Here is a 20,000-nt window from a genome sequence, read left to right as displayed (position 1 = left end):
GTGAGTGAGTGAGTGAGTGTGTGAGAGTGAGTGAGTGTGTGAGTGAGTGAGTGTGTGAGTGTGAGTGAGAGTGAGTCAGTGAGTGAGTGTGTGTGTGTGTGTGTGTGTGTGTGTGAGTGAGTGTGTGAGTGAGTGAGTGATTGAGTGTGTGAGTGAGTGAGTGTGTGAGTGAGTGAGTGTGTGAGTGAGTGTGTGAGTGAGTGAGTGTGTGAGTGAGTGTGTGAGTGAGTTTGTGAGTGAGTGAGTGAGTGAGTGAGTGTGTGAGTGAGTGAGTGTGTGAGTGAGTGAGTGTGTGAGTGAGTGAGTGAGTGAGTGTGAGGGAGTGTGTGAGTGAGTGTGAGTGAGTGTGTGAGTGAGTGTGTGAGTGAGTGAGTGAGAGTGAGGGAGTGTGTGAGTGAGTGAGTGAGTGAGTGAGTGTGTGAGAGTGAGTGTTTGAGTGTTTGAGTGAGTGAGTGTGTGAGAGTGAGTGAGTGTGTGAGTGAGTGAGTGAGTGAGTGTGTGAGAGTGAGTGAGTGTGTGAGTGAGTGAGTGAGTGTGTGAGTGAGTGTGTGTGTGAGTGAGTGAGTGAGTGTGTGAGTGAGTTTGTGAGTGAGTGAGTGAGTGAGTGTGAGTGAGTGTGAGAGTGAGTGAGTGTGTGAGTGAGTGTGTGAGTGAGTGTGTGAGTGAGTGAGTGAGTGAGTGTGTGAGTGAGTGTGTGAGTGAGTGAGTGACTGTGATTGAGCGTGTGAGTGTGTGTGAGTGAGTGAGTGAGTGTGTGAGAGTGAGTGAGTGTGTGAGTGAGTGTGTGAGTGAGTGTGTGAGTGAGTGTGTGAGAGTGAGTGAGTGAGTGTGTGAGTGAGTGAGTGAGTGAGTGTGTGAGTGAGTGAGTGTGTGAGTGAGTGTGTGAGTGTGTGAGTGTGTGAGTGAGTGTGTGAGTGTGTGAGTGAGTGAGTGTGTGAGTGAGTGTGTGAGTGAGAGAGTGAGTGAGTGTTGAATTTGTTGTCGTTCCTGTAGATGTTTTAATGATGCCCGCATGAAATACTGCACATCTGTGTGTTGTTAAACACGACATATAAACACTCAGCAGATGTGCAGGTGTGTGTGACACTCGTCTGTGTGAAGCTTTAGATGTTCAGATCTGATTCATTTAGACATTCAGCTTGTTTCCCTACATGAAAGTCATACTACAGTACTTTCATATGTACCATAGTATTAAATGATTGGTATCATGTGCAGGGCTTTATAAATCATAAAAGCGCTCTGATTTTTCTTGTTTATGCTGTTCCTGTGTTTAAGTTTGTTATTTCATCAGGCGTCTCATAACATTCAGTCAAACGCAGAAACTAAAACTAAACTTTGATTTCTGATCAATACAGGACGACTTCACTGCAAGCTTTATCTGTGATCTTCCCATGAGAACAAACTCAAATCACACACAGTCTCTTCTGCTCTCCAAGGCTGCATTTATTTGATAAAAAATATACAGTAAAAACACTGAAATATTATTATAATCTGAAACGGCTGTTTTCTATGTGAATGTATAATAAAATGTAATTTATTCCTGTGATCAAAGCTGAATTTTCAGCATCATTACTCCAGTCTTCAGTGTCACATGATCCTTCAGAAATCACTCTGCTATGATGATTTGATCAAGAAGCATTCATGATTATTATCAATGTTTCATATTTTTGTGGAAACTGACATTTTATTTTTCAGGATTCTTTGATGAATGGAAAGTTCAAAAGAACAGCATTTATTTGAAATAGAATACTTTGTAATGTTATAAATGTCTTTACTGTCACTTTTGATCAATTTAATGCATCTTTGATGGTATTTAAGTCTTATCCCAAAACTTTTGAACAGTTGTGTATATATTAAAAAAATAATAATAATTATATATATATATATATATATATATATATATATATATATATATATATACATACACACACGCACGCATGCGCACACACAAACACAAACACAGTGCTTGTGTTGTGAGTGTCTGTTTGTGTTTGTGTGTGCGCATGCGTGCGTGTGTGTGTATGTGTGTGTGTGTGTGTGTGTGTATGTGTGTGTGTGTGATTGCCGCTGTTGCCTTGACCTGCACAGATTGAGAAGTGACCTTTGCAGTGAAGAAGCAGAGAACCAATTCAATCTCTTGTGTGTGTGTGTGTGTGTGTGTGTGTGTGTGTGTGTGTGTGTGTGTGTGTGTGTGTGTGTGTGTGTGAGAGATAAGCTCAGGGCTCAAATGAATGTCAACATTTGTAGATTCAATCAAAATCCTCTCCATATTTTAGTTGATTATAATTGATAAAGGTGAATGTCTGTGTCGTCCACCTCTACAATCTAATGCTATATTTTGTAGAAACAGTGAGCTCCAGTATATCTGACGAAACCGCCCTTGGGGACATTTGAGGGCGTCCTTTAATGGAAAATCAATATATACATGCTTTTTTCCTCCAAAACACAAACAGTTTCATTTAGGGATCAAATATAGTTCTGTGTGTGATCATTATAACTAGCTCTGTACTGCATTAGTTTTCAGCAGCGCTGGTTCTGGAAGGTTTTTTTTCCCATTCATTTCTCCCATTGGGATTTAATTAAAGTTATCAAGTCCCACTTTATATTAAGTGGCTTTAAGTACTATGTACTTAATCGAAAAATAAGTACAATATACTGATTGTGTTGATGTTGTATTGTAAAACACTTGTGCTGCTATTGAGGTGTGATACGCGTAAGGTTAGGGTAAGGTGTGTGTGTGTGATACGGGTAAGGTTAGGGTCAGGTGTGTGTGATACGGGTAAGGTTAGGGTAAGGTGTGTGTGATACGGGTAAGGTTAGGGTCAGTTGTGTGTGATACGGGTAAGGTTAGGGTCAGGTGTGTGTTATACGGGTAAGGTTAGGGTCGGGTGTGTGTGATACGGGTAAGGTTAGGGTCAGGTGTGTGTTATACGGCTAAGGTTAGGGTCAGGTGTGTGTTATACGGCTAAGGTTAGGGACAGGTGTGATACGGGTGAAGTTAGGGTCAGGTGTGTGTTATACGGGTAAGGTTAGGGTCAGGTGTGTGTGATACGGGTAAGGTTAGGGTCAGGTGTGATACGGGTAAGGTTAGGGTAAGGTGTGTGTGATACGGGCGAGGTTAGGGTCAGGTGTGTGTGATACGGGTAAGGTTAGGGTCAGGTGTGTGTGATACGGGTGAGGTTAGGGTCAGGTGTGTGTGATACGGGTAAGGTTAGGGTCAGGTGTGTGTGATACGGGTGAGGTTAGGGTCAGGTGTGTGTGATACGGGTAAGGTTAGGGTCAGGTGTGTGTGATACGGGTAAGGTTAGGGTCAGGTGTGTGTGATACGGGTAAGGTTAGGGTCAGGTGTGTGTGATACGGGTAAGGTTAGGATCAGGTGTGTGTGATACGGGTGAGGTTAGGGTCAGGTTTGTGATACGGGTAAGGCTAGGGTGTGTGTGATACGGGTAAGGTTAGGGTCTGGTGTGTGTGATACGGGTAGGGTTAGGGTCAGGTGTGTGTGATACGGGTAAGGTTAGGGTCAGGTGTGTGTGATACGGGTAAGGTTAGGGTCAGGTGTGTGTGATACGGGTGAGGTTAGGGTCAGGTGTGTGATACGGGTAAGGTTAGGATCAGGTGTGTGTGATACGGGTGAGGTTAGGGTCAGGTTTGTGATACGGGTAAGGCTAGGGTCAGGTGTGATACGGGTAAGGTTAGGGTCTGGTGTGTGTGATACGGGTAGGGTTAGGGTCAGGTGTGTGTGATACGGGTGAGGTTAGGGTCAGGTGTGTGATACGGGTAAGGTTAGGATCAGGTGTGATACGGGTAAGGTTAGGGTCAGGTGTGTGTAATACGGCTAAGGTTAGGGTCAGGTGTGTGTTATACGGCTAAGGTTAGGGTCAGGTGTGTGTTATACGGCTAAGGTTAGGGTCAGGTGTGATACGGGTGAATTTAGAGTCAGGTGTGTGTTATACGGGTAAGGTTAGGGTCAGGTGTGTGTGATACGGGTAAGGTTAGGGTCAGGTGTGATACGGGTAAGGTTAGGGTAAGGTGTGTGTGATACGGGTAAGGTTAGGGTAAGGTGTGTGTGATACGGGTAAGGTTAGGGTCAGGTGTGTGTGATACGGGTGAGGTTAGGGTCAGATGTGTGTGATACGGGTAAGGTTAGGGTCAGGTGTGTGTGATACGGGTAAGGTTAGGGCCAGGTGTGTGTGATACAGGTAAGGTTAGGGTCAGGTGTGTATGATACGGGTGAGGTTAGGGTCAGATGTGTGTGATACGGGTGAGGTTAGGGTCAGGTGTGTGTGATACGGGTGAGGTTAGGGTCAGGTGTGTGTGATACGGGTGAGGTTAGGGTCAGGTGTGTGTGATACGAGTAAGGTTAGGGTCAGGTGTGTGTGATACGGGTAAGGTTAGGGTCAGGTGTGTGTGATACGGGTGAGGTTAGGGTCAGGTGTGTGTGATACGGGTAAGGTTAGGGTCAGGTGTGTGTGATACGGGTGAGGTTAGGGTCAGATGTGTGTGATACGGGTAAGGTTAGGGTCAGGTGTGTGTGATACGGGTAAGGTTAGGGTCAGGTGTGTGTGATACGTGTGAGGTTAGGGTCAGGTGTGTGTGATACGGGTGAGGTTAGGGTCAGGTGTGTGTGATACGGGTGAGGTTAGGGTCAGGTGTGTGTGATACGAGTAAGGTTAGGGTCAGGTGTGTGTGATACGGGTAAGGTTAGGGTCAGGTGTGTGTGATACGGGTGAGGTTAGGGTCAGGTGTGTGTGATACGGGTAAGGTTAGGGTCAGGTGTGTGTGATACGGGTGAGGTTAGGGTCAGATGTGTGTGATACGGGTAAGGTTAGGGTCAGGTGTGTGTGATACGGGTAAGGTTAGGGTCAGGTGTGTGTGATACGTGTGAGGTTAGGGTCAGGTGTGTGTGATACGGGTGAGGTTAGGGTCAGGTGTGTGTGATAAGGGTGAGTTTATGGTCAGGTGTGGTGGTGTGGGTCGGTTTAAGGGTGGGTTAAGGTGTAAGGGAAGGGTCAACAGTGTAATTACAAATGTAATTACATAATTCAATTACAGCTGTAACTACATGCAGGTATTTTCAAAATATAAGTACAATGTAAAAACATGTATGTACACAATAAGCATTGCGGACAGCGTAATCTGTTTTTGCGAATTAAAAAAACTGAAACTACTCCTACTACTTATATCTACAGAAACTAATATATTGTAAGTTTATTGCAAAATGTGCACATATATATATATATAACAAGCAAAATACCAAAAGATATATATATATATACAAATATTCAAATATTTTGAGAGCATTTTGAGATTTAATCAATTACGTCATTTGCAGTTCTTCATGAGAGTGGGCGGAGCTAAAGAGATCTTTCGGTATTTTGCTTGTTTTGACTCTCTGATTGGTGGAAGTATCTCAACACACATTTTTCTGCTAAAAACTTACTTATTCTATATCAGAGCGCATGCGTTTTAGTGCCATTTAACTCTTTTAACTTAATTTTTAATGCATTTTAACTCATCTCAACTCAGTTGAAGTCCTACGCTGATGCTGGAACATTGAGAATTGTTTAAGAATCGAATTGTGACTCTTTGAATCAAAACTGAATTGAATCTAAAGATTATAAAGGTGTAGAATGGTTTATGAGGATTCGATTGTGTGTCAGTCTCAGATAAAAAGCGTTTTAACACACAGACCAACATAAATTAATTAAATGTTCAGTATTTAATTTGTAAAGTTGTCTAACTCGTTTCAGAGATCGGACTGCTTTTAGGTGCAGGATGTTTGTGTTTCTGTAATTACTTTTACTGAGTTTGAAGTACTGTAAGAAAATTTTTTTTTATACATTCAAAATATGCATCGCTATTGCTCTATGTGTAATGTATAAATGTATAATGCCTCACAAAAGGACATTTATCATGTCTTTTAATCCCTCAGCAGCACATGTTTATTAGAGATCAACCAATATAGATTTTTTATAACCGATACAGACACCAATTTTTTGCATGTTTATGTGCCCGATAGCCGATATATTGCGCCGATATTACAAACCCGATTCCCTGATTAAGGCAAAATGCTTAAATATCAGGAAAAATGTCTGTAAAACCGATTATCGGTCGATCTGTAGTGTTTATTCTCTGTGTGTTTCAGCGTGTGGTGAGTAAAGTGAGCGGTTCTGCCTCATTGTGTAAAACTCCTGACCTTTAAAACGAAGCTAATAGGATGTGTGTGTGACGTTCACATTCCTACAGACAGAGACGGCAGCCAAGCGAGAGCAAGGGATCGTGGGAGAGAGACAGAGACACAGGAATAGGGTTAGGAAGTGTGTTTCAGCCTGGATATATATATCATTATGTATTTTGGTCTGATGCTCATATATATATACAGTAACTCACACTGAAGCAATAAAAACTAGCTCGATTTGCTGCTCTTTGATCCAGAAACATGTTAAGATTTAACATGCAAATATTCGCTGTCATATTATTTTCCTTTGCACCAGTAGAGTAATTTTCAGATTTAATGTATTCATTGTTAGATGCTGCATGAACTCAACTGGATATGTTAATAAAGGAGAAAAGATGTTAATATGGATGATTATTGTGGGAGGACCTCTGTATATTAATTCCTTAGAACCTTCATGTTAACCCCACCCCCTCTTTGTTTATCAGCTGTATGCCCCACCCCCTCACCAGATGGCCCCTCCCCCTCACTCAATGGCCCCGCCCAGTCCAGTGGAGCTGCTCAGCAAAACCAACCTGTACATACGAGGACTTCATCCTGGAACCACCGACCAGGACCTCATAAAACTCTGCCAACGGTGAGTGAACACACACACACACACACACACACACACACACAAACAAACACACTCACTCACAAATGTACACATACACACACACTCACTCACAAACGTACACACACACACACACTCACTCACAAACGTGCACACTCACTCACTCACTTACTCACAAACACATACACACATTCACGCACACACTCACAAACACACACACACACACACACACACACACACACACACACACACACACTAACCCGACCCCTAAACCTACCCATCACTCACTCACACACACACACACGCACACACAGTTTCCCAGCAGACAAACAGTATGTCTGTAATGAGATGTGCTTATGACACACACAATCCCTCATGAGGACAGTCTGCAATATTTTTGCATTTGTGATTTCATGACATGACATACCATCATGATATTCTTTCATCATACAATACATTTTGTGAGAAGTCTGGATGAAACAGAAGCTGCGACCAACTTTAATACCATATTGTGACGTATTTCTGATAGCGCTGGGTGATATGGCCATTACTATTTTTTTCATATCATATGGTTCCAATATTTATCAAGATATCCACATACAGTATTTGTTAGACATTGAGAATGAATGAAAACATGTAAACTTGTTTGTTCACAATTAAACTCCACAGGCCTTTAATTAGGACCATGAAATCCATTTTATTTTTCCCTCAATTCTGTATTTTCCTTTTTATTTTTTCTGGATTCTGTGGTTTATGATTTAATAATGCTCTCTCTCTCTCACACACACACACACACACACACACACACACACACACACACACACACACACACACACACACACACACACACACACACACACACACACACACACACACACAGAAACACACAGACACACACACACACACATACACACACTGACTCACTCTCTCTCACACACACACACACACACACACACATACACAGACTCACACACACACACACAAACACACACACACACACACACACACACACACACACACAGACTGTTACACAGACACACACTCACACAGACGCACACACTCACACAGACACACATGCACGCACACGCACTCAGTCTGACACACACACTCACGCTGACACACACACACACACACACACACACACACACTGCTGTAAATAGAGTTTCCAGTGCCGTGGGAAACAATTATCCCTGCTGGAGAAAAGATGACAGACTGACACGGTTCAGTTTATTTATATACAAACACATGGTGAGTTCACACTCACACTCTGACTGAACTACACAAACTATACCGCTGTATTTACACAACATTGTGTGCATTATGATTAAAAGGTACAGCAGCTCAAAACAGCCCCTGTTGTTCCAGAAATGATCAGGACAAAATAACTTCTGACTGTTTTGGGTGAAAGAAACATTTATTAACACCATAAATGATTTAAAGTGAGAAATACAATCTTACAAAAGTGTTATTGCAAGTTGCTTTAAGTGTCTGCTAAATGCATAAAAGTGCTGGATGAATGTGCAAATAAAAGGGAAAATCAGACGCTTGTGAAAACTGCAGTGCATGTGTGTAAAAGTACCCATGATGCTCTTGGATTGATGTTTTATTTATGTCTGATAATGTTTATCATTTCTATCCTCACAGATATGGGAAAATCGTCTCTACTAAGGCCATCCTGGACAAGAACACAAACCAGTGCAAAGGTGAACGCCTGCTTTTATATCTTATTTAGTGCTGATTAATCTTTAATCATGATTAATCACATCCAAAATAAAAGTTTGTTTAATATATGTGTGTGTGCGGTGTATAATTATTTTGTATATATAAATACACACACATGCATGTATATATTTATGAAAAATGTGTTATTTATATATAAAATATTTATATTTATATATCATATAAATTATGTATAAATATATATACAGTATATAAATGCAAATATTTCTTAAATATATACATGCATATGTGCACAAAATAATTATACACCGTACACACACATATATTATGTAAACACAAACTTTTATTTTGGATGCGATTAATCGCGATTAGTTGCCTGTCGGTAAGCACTGATTTTATTATATAATGTTAAACAGATTATGTGTCAGGGATGGCATTAGTTTATATCTATAGTTTATATAGATGTTTTCTGGTTGTTTTAGCTTTATTATAGTTAGTTTCTGAGCACCAATACTGGACGTAATCGCAGTAAGATATTTAGATGACACAAGCAAACCTCTTCACTCCCGTTTACATGCAGTTTTCATTATTCTGCATCAGTTTGATCGAAGTATTGCATATACATGCCTAAATCTCATCATAGTCAGATTATAACTGCGTCTATAGGTGTTATGTGCGAGGAGGATCACGATAGTTTGTGCTCAAAGTTATAGATGTCTATTAGTTGTTCGCCTTTCTGTTGTTTGTTTTATTTGTTTCTTCAGCATCTCGCAGCATCAATTATTGAACCTATGGACAAAATAATTGCATGAGTTTTGAATTATATTTGATACATCAAGCTTTTATGGCTCATATATAGTGAGAATATGGAGGACAAAACAGCTTAATTTTATTCAGAGGCTCAAACTGAGCAAAAATATGCAATCTGGTGCAGATGTTGATATTTATATGGACAAAAACTGATGAACTTGCGATTTTCGCAATGTGAATCAATGAGATCACAGTATATAACAGTATAGCAGATACCGACATAAAATGCATACCAATATCAATATCTGGCAATAATATAGTAAGATGATACTTGAATGCTCAGTTTTATGATCAAAGCTCTGTAGTTTTCAAACATAATGCAATGCAACACAATGATGATTGAGAGATGAACTAATAAACCTGATGATCATATTTAATACGCATGATTTTTATAATAAATGATGATGGTAATCAAGTAAAGCTGCTTCAGTCCAGTTGAAATATTACTAACCAAATCAAAGTTATTCTTGCGTTTCCTTGATAAAATCAGAGCAGATTTGACACAGAAAGACTGGTGAAGCTCGAGCTGAAGGACGCTTGTATAATTATACTTTTATGGGATAAAAGAGTCTAATCAGAGTAGATTGTGTGCGACATATAATTCATGCATCATGTATGATACAGTGGGCTTTATAGGGTTAATATGATTGTGTGCGACAGGTTTATCCGTAAAGTTTGGATCATTTACAGGCCTTCGAGTATTAAATATGACACTGTAGGCTTCTTAGGGCTAACTGGCCCTTCTAAAACTCCTAAAACTTTCCGCTCGTATGTTTTTTTCCCCAGTGTGTCCGTGAGGAAGGATTTGAGGATTTGATGTGTGAAGAGGGTCTTATAACCTACTTCCTCTCTAATTAAACCTTCATCTCTCCTGGATAACGGGCCGCCGCTGACGGCTTTAATCCAAACACGTGTGTGTGTGTGTGTGTGTGTGTGTATACGCATTTAATCTGCCATGAAATTTTAATTAACAGCAGTGTGACCCTTATCTGCTGATACTACCCCGAGAATGAAGGTGTGACGGAAAATAAAGGACGAGTGAGGGATTGTGGGAAAGAGCGGTCACTCATAAATATCTCATAACTCATTAATCAGGTTTGCGGGTTTCCTCCCGACTCGTGATGGATGAGGTCAGGAGAAAATGGGGAACACAAAGTGGATTCGGAGCAGAAAGCGCAGGGTTGTTGCCAAGGAGACGAGCGTATGGAGGGTTTGATCCTGAGGGCCTGCAGGTGTTTCTCCAACGGCGCCTGGGTAAAGGTGATCGGAGAATGAAAAGCGTGTTTCGTTGGGCTGAAATGAGTCCTGGTTTTCCTGAACGTGCTTTTAGACGTGATCCGCTCAAGGATGAGGGACGGATTCAGGATTTCAGGATCAGAATTTCCAAAAATGTTTCTTAAGAATGTTCTTTTCTGAAAGTCTCCCGGTCGTCAATAATTGCATCCCTTAAAACTCATCTTTGATCACCAAAATGAATTTTGATTATAAAAATAATTCTTAATGCCTTAAAATAGCTTGAATGTAACTCGACACCCTTGCCTCATTTAGTATACGTGATTCTATGAATATGCAAATGAGCCCCGCCTCCACTCACTCACTCAGCTCAGAGATCCACTCGTTGACGATCACACGTTGATCTGATTGGTTACAAGGTAGTTTGTGACGTCAGAAACACCAGCGATTTCAAACCGTGTTTTTGAGACTGTCTTTGGTTCACTGCAGTTTTAAGGAGAAAATACTCAGCAATGCTGTCGACTTATGAATTTACACATGGTTTGTCTTAAAGCATATTAAAAACACCACATAGACTTAAAACAAACAACACTAAAAACTGGATTTTTACCACAGGGGGACTTTAATATTTTTCTGAAATCAAAACTTAAGAAGAATACAAAGTTCTTACAAAAATAATCTTCTTAAAAACCTTTGTAAATAACTTCTTAAAGTTAGGAGAACCTCTAACTTGACTTAAATCCCACAAAGGTAAAATGTTTAATGAATTTATTGGGTTATTTCAAATTATTTGTTGTATTTAAGCAGTAAGCAATGATTGATAACGTAAGCAATGATTGGTCATGATTATGCGTAACATGATTTTCTGCTGAATTCAAAGACTTCAACTCTACAAAAATGTTTTTTTAATTTTTGCCAATAATTACGACATCATTTTCAGAATTATTCAGCACATATGAGAGCAATTCTTAAAAAATCATGAAAAAAAAGATAACTTAAAACATCTGAGAACATCTGAATATACTTCTTAAAAAAATTTAAATGATCTGATTGTATAAACATTGACATTTTTATTAACTAACATTGACAGGTTAATAAATGCTGTAAAATATATATTGCTCATTGTTAGTTTGTTAGTTAATGCATCAACTTATGTTAACTTATTACACCTTGTAAAGTTTTAACATAAAATATATAATAGTAGCTTGTTTAAGGTGTAAAACAATTAACTTGAAACAACCCAATACATTAGTTTAATTTTACCTTTGTGGATTTAAGGGAAGTCCATAATTTGTGCTCAGAAACTAAATATATTAAAACTAAAACAACCAGAAAACATTACATACACTAGTCCACCTCTGATCGACTAGTTGACCGTCCTAGTGCAACATAATCCGTTAAAGAACATAATCCAAAATGAAAATTTGTGTTTACATAATGTATGTGTGTGTACTGTGTATAATTATTTTGTATAATATAAATACACACACATATACATGTATATATTTAAGAAATATTTGCATGTATATACTGTAAATATATTTAGACATAAGTTATATTATATATAAATATAAATATTTTATAGAGAGTTGGATTAAGATTCGACTTAATCAACTAAGAGAGTTGGATGTCATGCTAACTTTATTCACAATAATTTAAGAAGACCTCTTCAACAATATTAAGAAAAAATATAAGTATACTGTTAAAGGGATAGTTCACCCAAAAATGAAATTTCTGTCAGTAATTACTCTCCCTCATGTTGTTCAACCCCGTAAGACCTTCGTTCATCTTCAGAACACAAATTAAGATATTTGTGATTAAATCTGAGAGCTGGATCACTCCTCCATAGGCTTCTAACGGATTGAAACTTGTTCCCCGAAAAGTTATTAAAGACATCGTTAAAATAGTCCAAGTGACTACAGTGGCTCAATCTTAAGTTTATCAAGCGACGAGAATACTTTTTGTGCGCAAAAAAAAACAAAAATAACGACTTTACTTCAACTATTCATTTCCTTCTCTGTGGGCCTCGAGTCAGTTAGCGTAGTTCTACTGTTGGTGACGTAGCTCTACGCTATCACACTACGTGAACTCACTCGAGGCCAACAGAGAAGGAAATGAATAGTTGAAGTATACTCGTTATTTTTGTTTTTTTTGCGCAAAAAAAGTATTCTCGTCACTTCATAAACTTAAGATTGAGCCACTGTAGTCACTATTTTAACGATGTCTTTAATAACTTTTCGGGGCTGGCAAGTGTCAATCCCTTAGAAGCCTATGGAGGAGTGATCCAGCTCTCAGATTTAATCACAAATATCTTAATTCGTGTTCGGAAGATGAACGAAGGTCTTACGGGGTTGAACAACATGAGGGAGAGTAATTACTGACAGAATATTCATTTTTGGGTGAACTATCCCTTTAAGAAGGATTTTTGGGAATAAAAAATACTCACAAAATACATTTTTACATTAGATTGTTTCGTGATTGATTTATGCGTAACTCTTCAAAAGAATCAGATTCACCTGAGTGAACTGTGATTGGTCGCTCAGATGGTTTAAGTTGGCGGCTCTTGTGGACTAGACTTGATAATACTGGTCAGGTGACCTGATAATACTGGTCATGTGACCTGACGTTACGGTTCTGCCGTGTCTGCAGGTTATGGTTTCGTGGACTTCGACTGTCCGGCAGCGGCGCAGAAAGCTGTTTTGTCTCTGAAGGCCAGCGGTGTGCAGGCGCAGATGGCGAAGGTGAGACATCTTCATCCCTTCATCATCTTCATCATCCTCATCATCCTCACGACTGTAACGCAAGATTTTACAAGCTGTTTTATCTTCTGCACATTCAAACAGACATTTGATGTGTTTAAAAGCAGACATATTTAATGCACCGACACCAAGGTCATGGGTTCGATTCCCAGGGAATGAGTGAATATAGTATAACATTAACCCAGTGTCGTTTTGGATCGTTTTCAGTTTTAGTTATTTTAGAACATCAAGTTGAGGTTTAGTTTAGTTTGTTTAGTTGAGGCACTGAGGTTTAGTTTGTAATGTATGTGATAGAAAATGAGAAATGTTGAATTGTATATTTTATTTTATTTCAGTTTTTCATCTTGATGTTGGTCAGAGAACTAATATATGTTTTCTACTAGTTTTGTCCCTCTAATGCTTAAAGTCATCATGAAACAGAAGTTGTGCTCGTCTTTTCTTCCCTTTCACTTGTGACGTGAAACTGCTTCTCAAACAAGAACAAATAAAGGGCGGGGCTTGATTTTGTCTGTGAGGAATTGATTGGATGATTGGATGGTTGTGGTTTGCTATTGGTGGATCTCATGTGAGTGGCAGGTTGCCCCGCCCACATCATCAGAAATGAAAAGAGATGCGAGATGGAGGGGAACATGAATTTAAAACAATAATAATGTGCACCAATAAATCATTTAGAATAAACTGCAATATTCCATTTAAAAAAGGAAAAGAAAAAAGAATTGACCATTTTGTTTTCATTGTGACTTTAAGTCATAGTTGTTCCATATTCATGAGAAGCGCTTTCTGTCTTTCCTCCTTTGTGAGCTTGATAATAAATCTGCACTCCTCTGCAATCTCTCTCTCTCTCTCTCTCTCTCTCTCTCTCTCTCTCTCTCTCTCTCTCTCTCTCTCTCTCTCTCTCTCTTTCTCTCTCTCTCTCTCTCTCTCTCTCTCGTTACTGTTTGACAGTCGAGTCGGGTGTTAATTAGCTGGTCTAACAGATTCTCTCCTATGTTACACACACACACACACACACACACACACACACACACACACACACACACACACACACACACACACACACACACAACACAAACACACAGAATCAGGTGATGTGACTCTAAATGAATCTCTCATTCTCACAGTGTCTCTTTACTGACAGGACTCGAGCTTCTCATCAAATGCACTGAGGTTTAGTTTGTAATGTATGTGATGCCCATGTAAACAGACCTGATAGAAACCGGTGCATGTAAACGCAGTCACAGGGTCCCTGCAGCTCCTTAAAAACACATTCAGTTTGAACACATTTAAGCTTTTAAAATAAAAATGAATTTAAACATCTTAAATGGCATAATACAAGTCCTTTTAAAAGATCTTAAATTTGGGTATAGAAAAACAGGAAATTAATTATGGCCCATTTTTATTATTAAACTTAAGAAGTCTATGATATGATGAAGTAAAAATGCTTTCTACATCAATAAATTTACATTAGACACATTATGCCCAGCGATTGCTTATGATTTATTGTTGATGAATTATGATCATGTTTACTTTATAATGTTTATATTGTAATATGATATAGATGGTTGTAAGAAGCAGATTTTCTCTCCCTCATTTGTTTGAATGAGCAGCTGAAAGTAGTAACTCATATACATTTCAAAATAAGAGTCCCAGTGTATTTCAGGCTTGTTTATAATGAAAAGTCCCATATAATGCACAAAATCTAAATCTATCGGTCAAATTTGTACTCTTAATTTGTATGTATTGGTATATTAGTACACAAACCAACAATATTTGCAGTTCACGTCTAGAATTTTTTAAAATTTGCAGTTACATTGTTTTTTGGTTGAGTGTTTAAGTAAGTAAAAGAATCTGCAATACATGATTTATTTTGAGATTGTATCGTTTTTTTCTGTAGGGGACATTCTGTATATTTTTTTGAAGCAAGAAAATATCAGTCTTCATTTCTCTCCTCTAGCTTGGGTCCTAATCTAGTTGTCATAAATAGTTTGGCATTTTATATTACAAAATATGCTGGCTCTATTAGTGTTGTCTTGCAATATGTACCGTCATACAAATCATTTGTTATCTCATAAGTTTTTGATAATTTAGGTAATTTTTTTGTAACAGCTTACACACACAAGGAGGCTTTATTTGAATAGATGAACTAGATTCACAAAAAAAGACAAATAAACAGTCAGTAATAAAATAAGAACAAATAAACAAATTGTAAAACAGAATAAATAAAACAGAATAATGAGACAAATTAAATAAACACGTATCCAACAGTATATTCAGGTGAAAAACAGTACAGAAATTAAAGTAATCAAATCTAAAATAACACTGGATAGCTTTCATTGTAAAAATTAAATACAAGATTGATGCTTACAATTAAAGTTACAAAAGTTATTCAGTCAAGAGCAGTGAGTGATTTTCCTTGTCTTTTGTTCTTTGTTTAACATCTTAATCAAAGTGCATTATGCAGCTGTCACTTTAAGAGCTTATGTACGGATCCAATATACTGATACACAACATGCATTTTTTCTCAACTATTTACGTTCCAAAACTGACTGTATTTACCTAAATACTCAGCAACACAGGCATTTTGACATCATTTGTATGTATTTGACTGTTTAAGCGCAATAAGCCACGAAAAAGAAGTCAGTTTGGTTCTCGCAAGCTGTTTGAGGCACGGCTTTATGAGAGCGCCACATATAGATAGAAACTTTCTTTTTGGGTGAATGTAAATTTAATTGAAAAAGCTCTGTGGAAACCCTGTATTCAGTGTGAAATTATTCTGAGAGTGTTTCAGGGGAACCCAATCCCATAATGCATCTCTCTCCTCTGCTACCCACAACTCCCTCTCATTGCCCTTTAAAACTAACCGTCTCTTGCAGAACTGACACAGATGGCATCAGTGGAACAGAAAAGTTGTTCAAAGGTGGAGAATGTTATTAATTTTGATGAAATATCTTCGTCGGGATAGTTCTGGTTTGTTGGCTACGCAGACGCAACAAAAATTCTGTATTATACATTTTTTTAAGCCAGACATGTAGTTTGTTGAGGGTTGATTTGTGGAGAAGGACTACACGCCTGCACACATATATGTTTAAACGCGCATACTTATCGACTGAACACGTGATGCCCATGTGCGCGCCATCTGCGTTTTCGCGTGTTTGCGGTTTTTGGGGTTTGCGCAGAGATAACGGATAATCGTTTGCACCTTTGAACCTGTTTCAGGGAGTGTGTTCTCGAGACACCAGGACCTGTTTTATGTGGATGAGCGGCCGGAGCGCGTTAGGGGTTTTAGGTCTTTTTTAGGTCTACTAAGTTAATAACTAATGATCTTCGCAACGGAAGTGAATCAATCAAAACTAACTTTAGCTGGACAATAACTTAATTCTAGAGCTGTGGTAAAGCCTAAACAATCTGTTACTCTAATTTCTATTATCACTGTAAAGCTACAATCCATACTGTTTAAAGCGCTTTATAAATGAAGGTGACCTGACTTGACTTTTATTATTTTTAGAATAACTTCTTCTGATTAATCATTCACAATACGACCAGGAACACACAAGGAGACCGAATCAGTTTAGATTTTAAGTTAGTTTGAATAATGGTTTTCCAGTTTTGTTTTCTGCAGTTGGTTCACTATAATCATATGATAATGAGATGCTAATCAGATGTAAATTTACTCTCTCACCTGAAATGGCGGGAAGATCCGGCACTCATTAGGCCTTGTTTTCCATAGGAATAAAGATTTGTATCCACACTATTCCCATGATGCTTTGTGTGAATTATGCATCATCAAGCACACTGTAAATAATAAGAGAGTGGCGTGAGCTACTAAACTACGAGTATACTTGTGAATGCAATGCGTTGATTGAAAGACAAGACAGAAAGACTATAAAAGTGTCTTAAGGGAGATATCATCGTGATTTATTATAGTTTTACTGCAGTAATGGTGATTTAGATGAAACAATGATCATTATGGTCATTTTTATGTGGGTTATATATTTGCATATTAATGTTTATGATAATGAGCTTGTGTTTTAGAGCAAATATATTCTGCGTGTTGTTTACATGTACTGAACAAACCTCTAGAGAACACACACATATATTATAATTTCACTTGTAAACATAAACACACACACACTTGTTTATTTGGAGTAGTTATAACAGGCAATGCGTCTGAAATCTCGTACTGTATAGTAGGTACTATATTTGGTTTGAAACTTACATCGCAACTGTTAAAAAAGTGTGTTCTCTATAGAATGAATGAAATCCAGACGTACTTCATCCGGTCATGTGACCTACAGTATCTTTTCGCCTACTGTTTTATTAATTCGGACATTATTCGGCTCACTAGTTTTTCGCATGTATATAGTATGGAATATTTGGACACAGCGATAGTTTGTTACGTAAACTTTAACTGAAATAAAATATGAAACAAGAACAAGTTGTATAAACCAACGAGAGACACTAATTACTGTAATGGTGACTTTCGTTTTACATAAAATATAATCAAAAACGCCACATAAAGCTACATTTATTAAATTTGATAATGCAAATATTTATGTGGATGTAATATTTGTCACTATGTCTTGCCCAAAGTGCATCATTAGTGATATTGTAAGTTCTTGCTGTTTAATATTTTAAGTTACTCATACTAATGGCCATAAAAAATAATTATTTTTTTTATTTGAATGCCTTTTTTTCCTGTATTTTCTGCAAAAGTGGGATTTTAAAGTGCAAATATTTATTATAGTTTAGAAACAATTTTCACTAATAAAATTACTAGCAAATTTTGCAAAGTATCAACAAGTAACAGAATTTTGACATGTTTCAAGTAGTAGTACTGTTCTTGTAAGACTTACTACAAAAATCTATATATTGTTTTAAAACCATTTCTTTTACAGTGGATGTGATCCAGAAGTAGAACATTCATATTCTTAAATATTAGCTATTTTATGGAAAGAAATTGAAAGAAAAGATCCCTTAATCCTGTTTGATAACTGGAGTGTTTTTCTCAGGAGAAACGTCTTAAGGTAAAACACTTTGGACCTTGTGTTGTCGTATGGTTTATGTATAGCCATTAGTGAAATATGCTACACATGTATTTCAGATCTTTCAGATCTTTCAGGTCTTATTTACTGTGGCTGTTCCCGGTTCTGGGATTTCCTCTGGTGCTCCTGCACGCAGTGTGTGTTCAATGAACCCTTTAACTGCCTCACAGTTTTCTGTTGCTTTTAAAGACTCGTTGTATCATCTGTATGACTGTAATCTCAGTGTAGATTAACTTATCTTCCTATCTGACTGTACTTGTACTGAGATATTAGACTCTGTTGCACCACTGAGGGAAAATCGTTCTCAAGCACTTTCAGCACTCTCTCATGGTGTGTTCCAGCTGATTTTAAACATGCCATTGTGCAACCGCTGTTAAAAAAATAATAATCTGGATCCTTCAATTTTGGCTAATTTTTGACCTATTTCTAAACTTCCTTTTTTATCGAAAATCTTGGAAAGAGTGGTTTTGAAACAACTTCAATTGTTTTTAGATGATTGTAGTATCTACGAAAAATTCCAGTCTGGGTTTAAGCCCCGGCAAAGTACCGAAACTGCTCTTTTAAGAGTTTTTAACTATCTTCTTCTAGCTGTTGACTCGGGTAAATCTGCTGTCTTAGTGCTTTTGGATTTAACTGCTGCCAATCGTACTTGACAAATAGGAGTTTTTCTGTTCACCTTGGTGAATTTTCTTCATCCGTTGCTCCTTTTACTTGTGGTGTTCCCCAAGGGTCCATATTGGGACCCATGCTGTTTTCGTTGTACATGTTGCCTTTGGGGTCCATTTTTAACTATCATTGTTATGCAGATGATGTACAAATCTATTTGCCCATGAGAGACTTAAAAATATGGCTAGATCAGAATTGTCTTTGTCTTGACGAAAATAAGACTGAGGTTGTGTTTGGTCGCCCTGGGGATATACGTGCTTGTGTAGATGCTATTGGCTCGTTAGGATCACACATTCATCCGTTTACTAAGAATCTCGGTGTGATATTTGACAGTACTTTTAAATTTGAAAAACAGATTAGCCTAGTTCTGTTGTAAGAGCCAGTTTCTTTCAACAGAGATTGTTGGCTAAAGTCAAGCCCTACCTGCCGTGCAAAGATTTTGAAAGAGTAATTACGTCTAGGCTAGATTACTGTAACTCTTTATATGTTGGACTGGATCAGTCATCTCTTCATCATTTATAGTTAGTCCAGAATGCAGCAACTCGTCTCCTAACTGGGACTGAAAAGCGTGAACACATTACTCCGGTGTTGGCCTCGCTCCACTGGCTTCCTGTCCGTTTCAGGATTGATTTTAAGATTTTATTGCTTGTTTTTAAGATTTTGAATGGGTTGGCGCCTTCTTATTTATCAGAACTTTTACACGTCCGCTCTCCTGTCAAAGCACCGAGGTTATTTCAATCAGATGTTCCGAGGTCCAGGTTGAAAAATAAAGGTGACCGAGCCTTCTCAGTGCTGGTCCTTATCTCTGGAATAATCTACCGTTTCATATAAGAACAGCGAGGACTGCTGACATGTTGAAGTCATTGCTTAAGACCACCTGTATTCTTTAGCTTTTATTTCGAGTTGAGTTTTGTGACTGAGACATTCTCTACTGTGTTGTTTTCTGTTTATTTGTGTGGATCTTGTCATTGTTAAGCACTTTGGTCAACTGTGGTTGTTTTTAAATGTGCTATATAAATTTT

At 38.2% G+C, this 20,000-nt stretch overlaps 1 protein-coding gene across 6 annotated transcripts in view; it reads left to right on the top strand.

Moving 5' to 3' along the window:
- LOC143751412 (RNA-binding motif, single-stranded-interacting protein 3-like) overlaps positions 1-20,000 on the top strand; it is a 44,392-nt gene that overhangs the window by 3,625 nt on the left and 20,767 nt on the right. For all 6 annotated transcript variants that reach the window (XM_077243995.1, XM_077243998.1, XM_077243996.1 and 3 more), the window contains exons 2-4: positions 6,664-6,812; positions 8,433-8,491; positions 13,161-13,252. In XM_077243995.1, coding sequence (XP_077100110.1) covers positions 6,664-6,812; positions 8,433-8,491; positions 13,161-13,252 — 300 coding nt within the window. The remainder of the gene's footprint in view (positions 1-6,663; positions 6,813-8,432; positions 8,492-13,160; positions 13,253-20,000) is intronic.

Source organism: Siphateles boraxobius, unplaced genomic scaffold, assembly GCF_051911475.1.
Source record: "Siphateles boraxobius isolate OS27281-9 unplaced genomic scaffold, OSU_SipBor_1 256, whole genome shotgun sequence".
Taxonomy (NCBI): Eukaryota; Metazoa; Chordata; class Actinopteri; order Cypriniformes; family Leuciscidae; genus Siphateles; species Siphateles boraxobius.
This window is presented reverse-complemented; position numbering and strand designations above follow the sequence as displayed.